This window comes from Stegodyphus dumicola, chromosome 9 (genome assembly GCF_044657685.1).
Source record: "Stegodyphus dumicola isolate Sdum_Otavi_A_Nest chromosome 9, ASM4465768v1".
NCBI classification, from domain to species: domain Eukaryota; kingdom Metazoa; phylum Arthropoda; class Arachnida; order Araneae; family Eresidae; genus Stegodyphus; species Stegodyphus dumicola.
The window spans coordinates 164,581,895-164,595,554 of record NC_140776.1 but is presented as its reverse complement, the minus strand read 5'-3'; the positions used below and the strand labels follow the sequence as shown (position 1 = coordinate 164,595,554).

The following is a 13,660-nucleotide window of genomic DNA, read 5'->3' as shown; positions in this document are numbered from 1 at the left end:
TCTTCAAAAATATCTCAAAGAAAAAAAAATTGCCAGTAAATATTGACAAAATAGTACTAATGCAATCTTAGCTATACTAATTTAAATCTTAGCACAAACTAATTTTAATAATTTATTGGTCGAAAAGCATTCATAAATTTGTTTAACAAAAGAACTGCATATTATATTTTTAAAAGAATATCTAGTAATGATGTTGCATGTGATCTACTGCTTTTAGCTGGTTACTTGTTAGATGGTGATATTAAAAATGCTAAACCGATATAAAATAAAGATTAACAGATGCTGCATAGAATTATATGTAGCAGCTATAAGACATTTAACAGAATTTAATATTCACATTATATGTTCTACACAGAACTTATATAAACAGTATTTATAGTTCTTACTTATAGTATTTTTCCAAACAAAAATTTACCTGCTACAACTTCTTCAACACGTGGTAACCTAGACAGAACATGTTTGATAAGTCCAACATCTGTACAAGCTTGAAGATTTCGAAGACTCTTCCTTAAAATTGCAATAAATACACTCCACACTTCAGCCTAAAATAAATAAATATAGAAAAATAAAAGCAATATCTCAAGTTTTTACCCTACAAAGACACGGTATGAATATTTTTGGGGAGGGAAAAAAAGCAGTCTTTACCTGCAAATTGGACGGGCAGTGATCCAACAAATCTAACATATGAACTATATTTTGCGGCTGTTGAATGACAAAATTTAGTTCCATGTCAAACTCACCCCCAACCAACTGGAAAGAAAGAAAAATGACATTAAATAAAATGTAATGTTTTGATATGTAACTCATACATATGATTTTTAAATGCTTAAATACAAAAGAAAAAAATGATAAAATTATCAAAATCCACTCACTTAAGGATAAAACTCTAAAAATTTTTTAAATACTTCAAGATTAACTGAAAACATGATCCAAATTTATATACATAGAATGTTTAAAATACCCACATTCTCCAACATGAAATAAAATACTACTAACTATTACATATAGTTGATTAGCACCGAAAGCTTGAGTTCATACGTTACACATGGTCATTTGTTACTGAACTATCTCTATGGAGGCAGTTTAAAATCTGAGCCCAATTAAGCCAGTCTGAAGATTAATTACTCATGCCACTTACTTATGCACAGACTTTTTTTTAACAACTTGCCACCTTTCTTGCTTTTACGAAGGAAAAACAGAATTATGAGAAATTAAGGAAGAATTTTCACCGCAAATAATCTAGGACCCCAGACACAGACTTTATAGCCCAGGATATAATTATGCCCTACTTAAATTACATTGGTTCAAAAGATTTCAAAGTTTAAGCTGTTTCAACTTATCTTCTCGGATATTATCAGTCCAAACCGGAATTCTACCGCAAAAATTAAAGTAGAACCCCTAGATATTGTCACCACATGTACACCTTGCACAAAAAAAAAAAAAAAAAAGAAGAAGAAGAAGAAGAAAACAGCTCTATATCTTGCGTTCTACCGATTGTCGAAATTTAACTTGCGTTTTCCATGTCTCGAAAGCGCGAATTAGGATATATATTAGATTTATATATAGCATTGTTCTAGCATGAGTATTTTGACACAAAATCGGACTTTTTCTGAAATAACATACCAATTTTTATTTCCATATTTCGATTCTACGACACAAATTATGCCTAGATATTAAATTTTGTAACTTTTGGTGAGAAATTTAAAAATTTATCTCGGCGCATGTTTTTCAGTTTAGGCCAAGAATAATTCACTTGGAGAACTTCTTAATTTATAGCAACCTATTTTCTTTTCCTTTTTTTTTTTTTTTTTTTTTTTTTTTTTTTTTTCATTGTACAGGATTTAACAAACTGTGCAAACCACATTTGGCGTTATTATCGCGTATAACATATATGCCAAATTTCAAAATGAGTCAATATATAAATTCACGTATATCTTAAGAAATTTTTAATAAAAAATTCTAATTTTTTTCAGGTATGCTTAGAAATACATCCACTTTAAGATGCTAGTAAACATTTTATAGGTTATAATTCAAAATTTTTTTCGAAAAATTTATTAAAATTATCTTAAAATACAAATTTTAAAAATAAATCATAAAAAATGGGCGAATTTTAATTGGAATGAACCTAAATTCCGAAATGTGAAAGGAAGAATCAAATATGGTTAATAATAAAGAGATATGAATAAATATATTCCAAATTCAATTAACTTGGGGAAGGTAACATTTTTAGAGCTAGTTTTTTAAAATCTCATGCGATTTTTACAAATCTTAGCACTTTTGCATAATTTGAGTCGTAGAATCGAAACAGGAAAAACAAAATTAGTATGCTATTTCAGAAATGCTTTGATTTTTTGCCAAAATACCTATGTTAGAGCAATTGTTATACATAAACCTAATAAATATCCTAAGTCGCGCTTTCGAGAGACAGAAAACGCAAGTTAAATTTCGACAATTGATCACGTAGAACGAAAGATATAGAACTTTCTTTTCATTGTTATTTATTTATTTAGTACTTAAGAAATAAGATGGCAATGATAATGACTAGAACGATGGATAGATGCAATACCTGTTCCATTACTGGTTATTAATGAACAGTAAACATCAATAATAGATCAAATACTATTCCCAAAAGTACAACTTCTGTCTTTCTCTCTCTCATCTCATCTTAAAAATAAATTTTAAACCTATAAAAATCTGCTGATAAATGTTATAACATTTAATGCACAGTATTCAAGAGACAATTAACTGTAGGATTTAGTTCTTCAGATACGAGATATATATTTCAAATAAAAAAAAAATAAAAAAAAATAGAGAATTTTATGAAAATCGTTTCAAAACTGCAAAGATAAATGATTACGTAAACATAACATTTATAGGCCTTGTCTAAAAAATTTCAACTAGATGAAAAAAAAGGTTCCATATTTCTGAATGTTAAATTCGTAGAGATATTTCGAAACGAATTTATTGATTTAAGATCACTTTTCAATACTTAAGGATAGAAATTCGCAACCAAACTTAGGCAGTAACTACAAAATATAGGTAGCTATCCTGGGCAACTGATGTTTCGGTATTTTTCAATAACGGTTCAAATCTATTATCTGAAATTCTTATTCGGAATAACAGATTTTTAACGATTATGAATTATAGTATGCTACTAGTGAATCGAATTATTTGCATATGATTTAGCCTACAACAGCATAATATCCGAAGCAGCGATATATTGATCAGTGTTATAATATGATAGTACCACATTTAATTAAAGCATAACGCTCATAAACCTTTTCTCAGCACCAATAAGTGCTAACCAGCAATTACATGAATAATTAATATATTATTTTTAATATATCAGCTGATATAAAAAATACAATCACTATTACAAACATCCACGACTGTGGATGTTCATAAAATTTTTTACTATTCTTTTTAACTCAAGCTCTATTCGCTTGCAAAATTTTTATAGATAGAGAATGTTTACATAATTTCCAATTACTATTTTTAAAATAATTTATTGCTATAATAACAAAATAATATATTATTTGATTTAAGATTTGGAACTCATTTATTCTTAAAATTGTTAGCGTTTAATTTTATTGGTAAAAATTAAAATTATACGTGAATAAACCAGCTACCTGATTATTTCTCAGATTTAGAAAATAAATAAATAAATGTACAAATTATATAAATTCATGGAAATTTGTGCTAAAACATTTTGTATACAAATCATAAATTACACAACAGCGCCAAAAATAAAAATAGACTTACGTATGAGAAAAAGCATATTAAAAATCGACGTTTTTTCATCGTTTGTTTTCTCGCTGTCCAATATAATCGCAAATGTCAAATGCAGACAATGGAAAACGGGACGAATATGAATCACACCGAAGTAACCCACGTTTCTGGTCTGCTTAACAAGCGTAAATGGAACTGGTCTTAGTATATCGAACGATTACGCAAAAAGCGAAAAAAAGTGAAGGGAAATTACCCTTCAAAAAAGAAAGGAATGCAAGGCGAGAAAGAAATATTTTATAAATGGTAATCGATATTTCTACGACATATACATGAAACTTTACTTCATCTGAGTCTTTGACAGCCATACGACAAAGATTTCAAATTCTTTTTACATGCTGAATCATTTTAGGACGGTGGTTCTTTTTTTTTTTTTTTTTTTTTAAATTATATACTCTCTTGGCAGCTTATTTCCATAAATTTCAGCCTTTATATTAGCAAAAAGTTTGCAGTGTCATTTAATAAAATTGCTTATTATGTTGTAACTATATATACAAGGAGCTCGGCAGTAGTAATCTCAATATTTTTAGCACGGAACTTACCATAATTTTCCAAAATAACAAAATAGGGGAACAGGGCTTTCTTCGGCTTTAAATAATGTATTAAATCCGTTATTCATTACAACATTCAATTAATTTAACAGACTTTGATCCTTAGATTCTTGGCGTATATGCCATTCTCGTCATAATTTAACTTCGTTTTTCATTACTTCGTTTTGCAATAATATCGAAGTCCATAACTAGGTATCCCAGCTTTCAAACAAATCTTTTGCATCGCAGTAATGCCTCGTGTTTTGAAGGTAAGTTACGCAGATTTGGGCTGTCTAAATGCAATGGTTCCTCATTTTTCGCGACGTATATGCATGTAGTCATACTTTAACGCAATCCACAAGCTAAAATTACACTTGAAGGGGGGGGACAAAAAAGGAAGGGGGAAGGAAGAGGGGATAAAACAATAATAGCAAATCAATAATTAACTAATAAAAACATAAAATTAATTAGCAATTATTGATATATGCATAACTGGCAAAAAAAATCTCTCGCCGAAAATCATCACCCAGTGCACAGATTAGAACTCACTGGTATAACTGATTATTACTTATTTAACTCGCAAATCTTAAGAAAACTACGAATTAATAAAATTCCCTTAGAAAGTGAAAAACCTTGAGGCGTTGTGATATGGCTGCTATAAATTTAAAAGAGGTAGGGCGATCTAAGTTTTAAAAATTAAGCAAAACTTGGCTGGATAATTTGCTTCAAGCATGCTGACTGTCTACAAAGTCTCTGAAATTTACTCCATTATTGTACGCACTCTGTAAGAGGAAGAGCAGTAAATTTTTGTGGTGTTTTTATATTTAAATCAAAGATTTATTCCTAGCAATTTGTTTCCGTTTAGTACACACATTGTTGAGTTTAATGTGTTAAGCAATCATCCAAAATGTCTTAAATCTTGGTAGACGTTAAGGGAATCATCGCTAAGTAACGAATGAAACTTGGGAAAGGCGTAGAAGACTTTTTATTAAAACTAAGTACAAACAGAAGGCACACTTGCGCTCACAACTCAGCCAACCACTTGCGGCAAGATAACTTAAAGGAACACAAGTTAAACGTAAAATTTAAATTCAAATAAATTAGACGAAGGCTACACAATCAATTTAACGCAAAGTTGGCTCAGAAATTAACCGGCGTGGAGTTCAACAATCGGAAATTATAATACAAGGGCAAAGACAAGAACTCTTATCTAAGATAGGAACCTAGTAACGTGGCCTAGTAACTAGTAAATACACAAGAACTAAATTTGTATTCTGCCGGGAAAATGGAAAGAGAGAAGTGACAGTACAGATCCAAAACATAAAAATAACTGATTAATTAACATCAAGGAACCTCAAACATAATGCGAGATTTGGGGATCCGAAAACTTACATATCACAGGGCAGAAAGCGGGACAGCTCGAAAGTGAATGTTTGGACTGGGATGCTACATAACAAGAGTGGATGTTTGGACTGAGATGCTACATAACAAGAGTGAATGTTTGGACTGGGATGCTATATAACAAGATTCAGAACCATTTTTCTTCCTTGAACAAACAGCAGCAACTAGAGTTTACCTCGACAGATTAATTGATTAATTACATTTGCCCACAGTTACAGGATCGTGAATCAAAGGTCCTTTTTCAGCAAGATGGCGAGTCATTACACTGGGTACCATGTGTTCAGAACTTCCCAAAAGGGCATTCCTTAACAGGTAGATCAACAGGGATAAACCCATTCAAAGGCTACTACGAGCCCCCACCCAGCGGTAAAGTCGCTGAACACTGGTTGTTCGGTACGAGGTTCGAATTCAGTGAAAGGGCTGGCTGCATGGGCGTTCTCATGGTTTGCCCCATGTGTAATGAGTATACTAGCTAGTGTTCCTTAGACAGTCCTTCACGAAGGCATCTCTCCCATTAGGCAGATAGCCGTTGTGTACTTTGCCATAATTAAATAAACCGAACCCAAGGCTACCCCGTTCGCTTAACATCACTCTTTTATTTTTCTTTCTGTGAGCTATTCTATATTGTTAATCGCTCGACAGTGTCAAACATTGCAGACCTGAGTACTAAAATAAGCACCGCTACTGCAACCATCGATAACGGCGTGCTGCACTGTATATGAACAGAGCTGGAATATCAGCTTGACATTTCGTACGCAAACATTGGTACGCATGTCGAGGTTATGTCACTTGTCACTAATATTTTGAACCTTGCATATGAGAACAGTACCAAATGTATAAGTTGTTCCATTTCCAAACAACAAGCTGTTAAAGTTTTCCAGGCACTTTAAGGACTTTTTGTATATTTTATTCCCTCCACCTCGCACAAAAAAGTCTAAAATCAACAGTCATGCAAATTTTACCAAATTTTAAACTTCTAAATTTGACTTAAATCTTAACTATTATAATAATGAAGCCATTAGAACGGTCTCTGTTAGACTGACAGTAAACCCCACAGATGTGTTTTCAATGCAAAAAAATTTTACATCATGCCATTATTGTGCATTAATACTTGGCCATAATTTCACACCGAAACTAGTGACATTAAATATATAACTAGCTATAACACACATAAAATTCATTACTTTGATAGGTTGATTGTTTTAATGTTAACATAGATATGAAAATAAGAAATTTCAACGTCTTGGACATCCTTTTTGAAGAAAAAATACGTTAGAGCTTACTAAAATTAATAACACATTCATTATAAATTACAGACAGATGGAAAACAGTAATTTCCTTTCTATTTTATTTGAATGCCCTTTAGGTTGAAATTAATTTGGTAAATTACTCCATGATGCTTCCTTTTTGCTCCTTGGGGGGGGGGAGCCCATCAGTTGTGGAGTAGATCAGATCATTGAGCACTGGCAGTTTTACCTTTATCCAAATCCCGATGAACTGCATGGGATTCACAGAGATTTAACGGAAATTAGGAAAACCATAAACTTTCATGCAGTTAACCTGTTCGCAGAGATGTGAGCCCGAGTCAAACCTACCAGTGTTCAGCAGTTTTACAGCTCGGCCACATATGAATATTGATTGTATGGGCACTTTCTAGGTTTTACCACACGTAAGTTGGGTACCAGGTTAGTTCCCTCAGAAAGTCCTCCACGAAGGCATCTCTTTCCCTTAAGCAGATGACTTTTGTGTGCTTTGCAATATCAAAACTAAACAGACGTTGAAAAAGAATTTCGGTGAAGGAGGTAGCTGCAAGAAATTCTCGTGATTTTCTCCGTGCTTACCATAAATACCGGAAATTTTCTCTTAAAAAGTGCTCCACGTCGGTAACGCTTTTTTAAAGCAGATGTGTGCTTATGTGTGTTTTGTCTTAATCAATAAACAAACAAATCCTTGAGAAAAAGAAAGACGGAAGATGATTGATTTGCAGAATTTCTATCAAATCATCGCGAATTCAAGATCGAATTTTGCCCTGCTTTAAAGGTCAAGTCCTTCTTTTACACCTGCTAAAATTATTGAAATTCCAAAAATAATTTACACTAATAAAAATATAATAAACTTGACCCCTTTTCATTTGGAATTTCAAATAGAATTCCGCACGAATTCAACAGAAGTTCTGAACCGAAATGCAATCAACAACTGCTTTAGTTTCCTATTTCCATGCTCAGTAACACGAATCATAACACGTCAAATGAAAGAAAAGCTACGTGTAGGCATCATTTAAATCTTCAATGAGGCAAAACGGTGGGGGCAAATCTTCAATGAAGCAAAACTGACATTGCATTTTGATTACAAAATTTTCGCAAGTTGTTCAATTCTTGCGCACAACTAATTTGCATTTGGTTTCTCAAAGTAGTCTCAATACCTTATTTCTTAAATTTATTTATATAAAATTAATAAACGACTTTACGGCCATTGCTTTTACAGTTATTATTAATCCTATAACAATTTCATCAACTTTGGAAGGGATTTTACTTCGGAAGAGAGGAGCTCAGAAGACAACAACCGTTATCAGAATTGAAAGCTATCTGTAGCTAAGCGTGGAAAGAAAAATTTCCCCAGGAACTTTCACTTTCGAGATTTCCAATTGGTTGACTTAGGCCCATATCATACGGCATTTGCTTCACACGAACAACTGTTCCGGACAATTTTTCTGCCTGGTTTACTAATGAAAGAAAGACGTGCATCTTTTTCCTTCCTTTCCAAAAAAATTGCAAGTTGTTCGTTTTCAACCAATCAGCTATCAGCTTGTTTCCAATGGGGAACCAGTTTTCCCTGGTAATAACCCCAAAGCGATCTACGGTGATTGGCTGTTGTGATAAAGCAGAAAAATTGTTCCAAACAGTTGTTCCTCCGAAATAAACCGACGTATGATAGCAGCCTTACGCAAAAATCCGTTCTTTGAAGATACCTACACGAGACACAGTTGCAAACGAAACATTTTCGCTTCAACTGGTAAAATGTGCCGCATACAAAGCCGGGACATCACTTTTAGCGAAACTGCTTCGGCTAGGAACACTCTAATGGTAGAAGAAGAAGCTAGTTTCTCGAGAAAGTTTCTTCTAAGCGTAATGCGTCGCTAGATATCATAGTCGCATAAAATTATACAGTCACACTAAGACTTTAGCTTAACTGTAACTATAAATCAACTTCCATCTCAAACCAGGAAGCATCATACTAAGTACAACGAAAATGCACTACGGTTAAATAAAGAAAATTATATTTGTCCCTTTACTTCATTATCAGTTTATAAAGCATTTGTGTAACATTATGAAAATAACGTTTTTCAAAATTCTACAGATCACAATAAACATTTCTGGTGTAACAGCTTTAAATATTATTAAAATCTTGTAGTTTAAATAATTTAAATAGATGAACATTAAGGTATTTGCGAATGGCAATGTTTGAAAACAGGCTCGAGTGCCACATGCGACTCTACCACGAAGAATGTAATTTATTTTTAAATGTTAGAATTCGTTTCTCTTCTGTTTTGTATGTCGCCATTTTGAGTGCAAAATAAAGTTTTTTCTTTGTTCCATCATATTGCCAAAGAAGTATCACACTGGGTTCTTTACCGTTAATATAAATAGTTTTCCGTATTTACAGAAATTCTGAAGAAAATTTCGGAACCAAATCCCAACAAATCAACATTACAGATACCAAAATCAAAATTACCACAACAGCCAGAATTAGAACACTAGAAAAATGAGATATTAAAGCTTGAAACCGAGCGATGCAGACAACAAACTAGACTCATTATTTCCCATTCCCAGATGGATATTATATATGTTGGCAAATTGTTATGAAGGCTCATTCATAATTGATTAATACATCTTCAGCAATGCATTTTCCCCGTTGACATGAATAAATGCAGCGAAGGCACTGATATTAATAAATAACAGAAACGCCAGATTCACCGCACGGATTCCTTTAAACTTCAGTGAGATACTTCATTTTAAATGCATGATTTTAATCTGCGCTTTTCGAGACACCTTACCTTGTAAGTTGTAATGGAATATATGAACTTACTGCACTAAAGCATGCGATTCGGATATTTAAAAATAATAGAAGAATAGCTTTATACTAGAAATAGGTTCAGAAACTGACTACAGAAACCAAGAAAATGTCTTTTATACGCAATATTCCTCAGAAAATGTATTGTCGCGTGCATAAGGGTTCGTAATAGATTAAATGTACACAGAAGCGGTGACAGCTTGATTTATTAGTCCAAAGGGTCTTTGTCTCTGAAGGACTATTGTTTTCGTTTTCCGATTTTGCGTTGGTTCACTATAAATGTTCGTTTCACTTTTCAAATTGTTGCCACCAAATGTTAGAGTCACGCGTTATATTTGAAGAAATTAAATAATGAAAAATCTGCATAAATGTATGTTATTTCTCGCATTGCGATAAAACAACGGTACATAGAGCCATCGAATTTTGAATGACGTAATCCTACTGCGAATATGGGCATGTGGAAGCCCAAATTTGGAATTTGTTTAATAATCGATTTCATATTTTGTAAAACTTTAACGAATTTTTTATTAACAAACTCAAGGATTTCAAAGTGAGCCATGGAAACATTGTACAGAAAAAATTTTTTTATCTCCAGTGCGCGAGTCTCTGTATCGGAAATTCTAAAGATATGCACAATTTAAAACTATTTTGCGATATTGCTCTTGAACTGAATTTTATTGTTTAAGTGGGAAGAACCTGATATTTAATAAATAAAGATAATAGACAAAATGTTAAATAAAACGCCCCTTTAGCCGTAATTTAAATTCTGAAGCCTTTCAGATATATATATATTATATAATTTTTAATGGAGACGTTTTAAGTTTTTTATGATGTAAATTTAGTTTACCAAATGAAACACTTTTCAGTTCTGGAATTTTCCACAAAAATACTCGTACAGCTCTTCTCAGCATCACAAAGCATAATCAATAGTTACACTTCAAACTACTAAGAACGTTAAACACAGCGTAACCCAAAGCGTATCTAAAAGGCGACTAGAGGCTGAATTAAACAACGGAGAAACTGATGTTCCCCCCAGTCTTACGCAGTTTCCCCCGCGCCGCCGACCGAGAAATCTCTAGCACCTTCCACTTCCCGAAATTACTGAAAGGCATACGAGAGCCGAATACGGTTACAGTTACATACAGGAATCTATTACAGTTATACAGGGATTGGTCCAAAATATCGCCAAGTGGTCACCAAAATTGGCGACTTTTGGCGATTTCTCGTCAAATTTCGCAACAAAAATTAGTCACCAAATCTATTGCCAACTTGGCGATATCTCGCAAATTTAGCTATCGAAAACTGGCCGTCAATGTAAGAAACGACCTAACATTCAACGAATTGCCTAGACATTCTATAGAAAGCCAAATAACAAAGACGCAAAGTATGAATTTTCGATTTAAAATTTAAAAAAATTAAATAAATAATAAAATTTTCGATTTGTTTTGAACAACCACAATTACTAACGAGAAGTTACTAAATGATCTAAAAAAAAGTTAAAATGACTACCAAGAAGGTTTGGTTTGGTTTATTTGAACACGGCAAAGAACGCGACGGCTGTCTGCTTAATGAGAAAGATTTTCTATAGAAAGATCGTTAAGATCTTTCTATAGAAAACTGGCTTGTATACAGGTTACACACGGAGGAAAAGCAAGAATATACTCATGCAGCCAGCCCGTTGGCCAGGATACGAACCCCGGACCGATCTACCAGTGTTAAGAGACTTTACCTTTCGACAGCTGCAGGCTGACTGTTAGGAAGGAACCACGGGACTACTGGTTGCTCTGTTAAAGAAAGCGTCAATACTATGAAATATTACGTCACGGACACCGAGTTACTTCCAAGTACCTCATGAAACTCATCTGGTTATTATGGGCACAGAAGACATAACAGAATGTTGTCAGAACTTTCAACCAAATACAAAGACGTTATAAGGAATGATACTGATCTGCACATGAACCTTTGAGAGCCCTGCCAGAAAAAACAGAAAGGTATTAAAAAGGGCACTGTTGTGAAACTTTTTTTTTAAAGAATTCCCGTTGACAGGTAGATCTTATTGACTTCCAGACTCAGATAAATAGAGACTACAAATTTATTGTTATGTACCAAGATCATCTCACTAATTTGTTTACATATTTTGAATAAAAGTTTTTTAATGGCAATCTTTCACAATTTCTTCAAAATAATACTTGCAGTTTTCAGGAATGAACGTCTTTTAAATAACAGCCTCATCGTTACCTTTTATTATACTTTGCCCAAAGAGCATTTGCCATTCTATAGAATACCTAGGTATTCTACAGAAAAGTATATCATAATTAAAAGTAGGTAAAGTATATACTAATTCTCATAATTTAAAACTTTACCTAAAAACGCCAAGTGTTCTATAAAATGCTGAGGTATTCTACAGAATGCCGGCGATTCATACATTGGCAAGATATATATTTAACCATGCATATAACCCATCCTCAGAGCTTAAATGCGCTCTAGTTTTAAGACTTCATTAAAACATTCGTATTATAGTCCGGAAAATACCGTAATAATTGGTACAGTTAGGCTAAACAGTAAAATAATACTTTTACATTTAACTGCTTGACTTTAATTTCAGAATAGGAACTTGATGCATTTACTTTAAAAAAACCATTGAATTATTTTTACTCAAGAAAGTGAAGCGTCTTTCAAAGAACTACAAAAAAGGAAAAGAAATGAACGTAATATCACGCAGTTGAAAATTGAAATGAGCACATGTTAGTAAGCGAGAAACATAAAACACGAAATAAACCATAAAGCATTTTTTGACCGCCCCCTTCTTTTTTTTTTACGACAGCTATAAAAAAGATCTTGAACAAAAAATACGCCCATTTTCAAGAAAACAAACACCATTTTCGAAAAACGTTTTGAGCGTTTTAAATATAACAAAAAGTGAAAATAAAAACTGAAAAATGCAGAAAGAAAAGACAGCATACAAAAAAAAATCTTCTGATCGAAACGAAAGCAATCCAATCCAGCGAAGGAAATAGCGAAAAAATAAACAGAGAGACAGCTCTCTCTCTCATCCTCTTTTATTACCGTCGTTCGGATAATGAAATTGAGCACCAAGCTCATCAGAAAGCAATAATGGCCACACAATCAATGATCGTATCCATAACGCTGTTGGGCGAGACACACTGCGAAATGTAAAAGTTAACAAGCAATAGGAAAACAGAGTGGAAGAAGTGTCATTTATGCGCTCCAAAGAAGGTTGGAGTTCATCTGCAGAAAAAGGGTTGCCAGATTGGACGCTTATAGCACAACTCCAGAAATCTGGCCTTTTTCTCAATGTGGCTGGCGTAAAAGAACTCGAACTCCCTTCACAATTTTCCTCAAAAGATTAATTTTTCCTATAAAAATACGCCTTTCGAAAATGCAATCCTCGTACTTTTATGCAATTCCTTTTTAATACAAAACTTTCCGCTTTTCAAAACAATAATGGTAGCTGAATTAAATTTGGAATCCAGTTTGTCTCTAGTCTCCAAAGTGCTTGGAGAAAATTCGATCGTCCATGCAACGAATGTGCACTTTTTCCGCATATTCCTTTACATGTTAAATAATTCTACTAGATAATCTCCCTCTTCATTATTCAGTCAAAAGAAAACCAATCATCGAAATACCTCCACCTTTGAAGTTTCTTCTTAACAGTTCGGAATTCGATAAAGAATTTCAACTGTGAGGGGGTTCCTTTCAGTGAAGATTATCACTACGCAAAACACTGCTTAACCCTTTTCATTGTTCTAAAAACAGAATCTTCTGCGTTCCTTTCTTGGACGTATGTGCGTGTGGGAGGGCGGATCTCATATGAGAGAAAATAACTGTTGCGAGTAGTGATGGGCAACTTC

General features: G+C 33.2%; 1 protein-coding gene across 1 annotated transcript in view; it reads right to left on the bottom strand.

Moving 5' to 3' along the window:
- Nucleotides 1–13,660, bottom strand: part of LOC146995535 (neurobeachin-like) — a 261,679-nt gene that overhangs the window by 29,902 nt on the left and 218,117 nt on the right. Inside the window, exons 2-3 of the mRNA XM_085823139.1 lie at nucleotides 646–750; nucleotides 416–542 (exon numbers count right to left, since the gene is read on the bottom strand). Of these exons, the coding sequence (XP_085679265.1) occupies nucleotides 416–542; nucleotides 646–750 (232 nt within the window). The remainder of the gene's footprint in view (nucleotides 1–415; nucleotides 543–645; nucleotides 751–13,660) is intronic.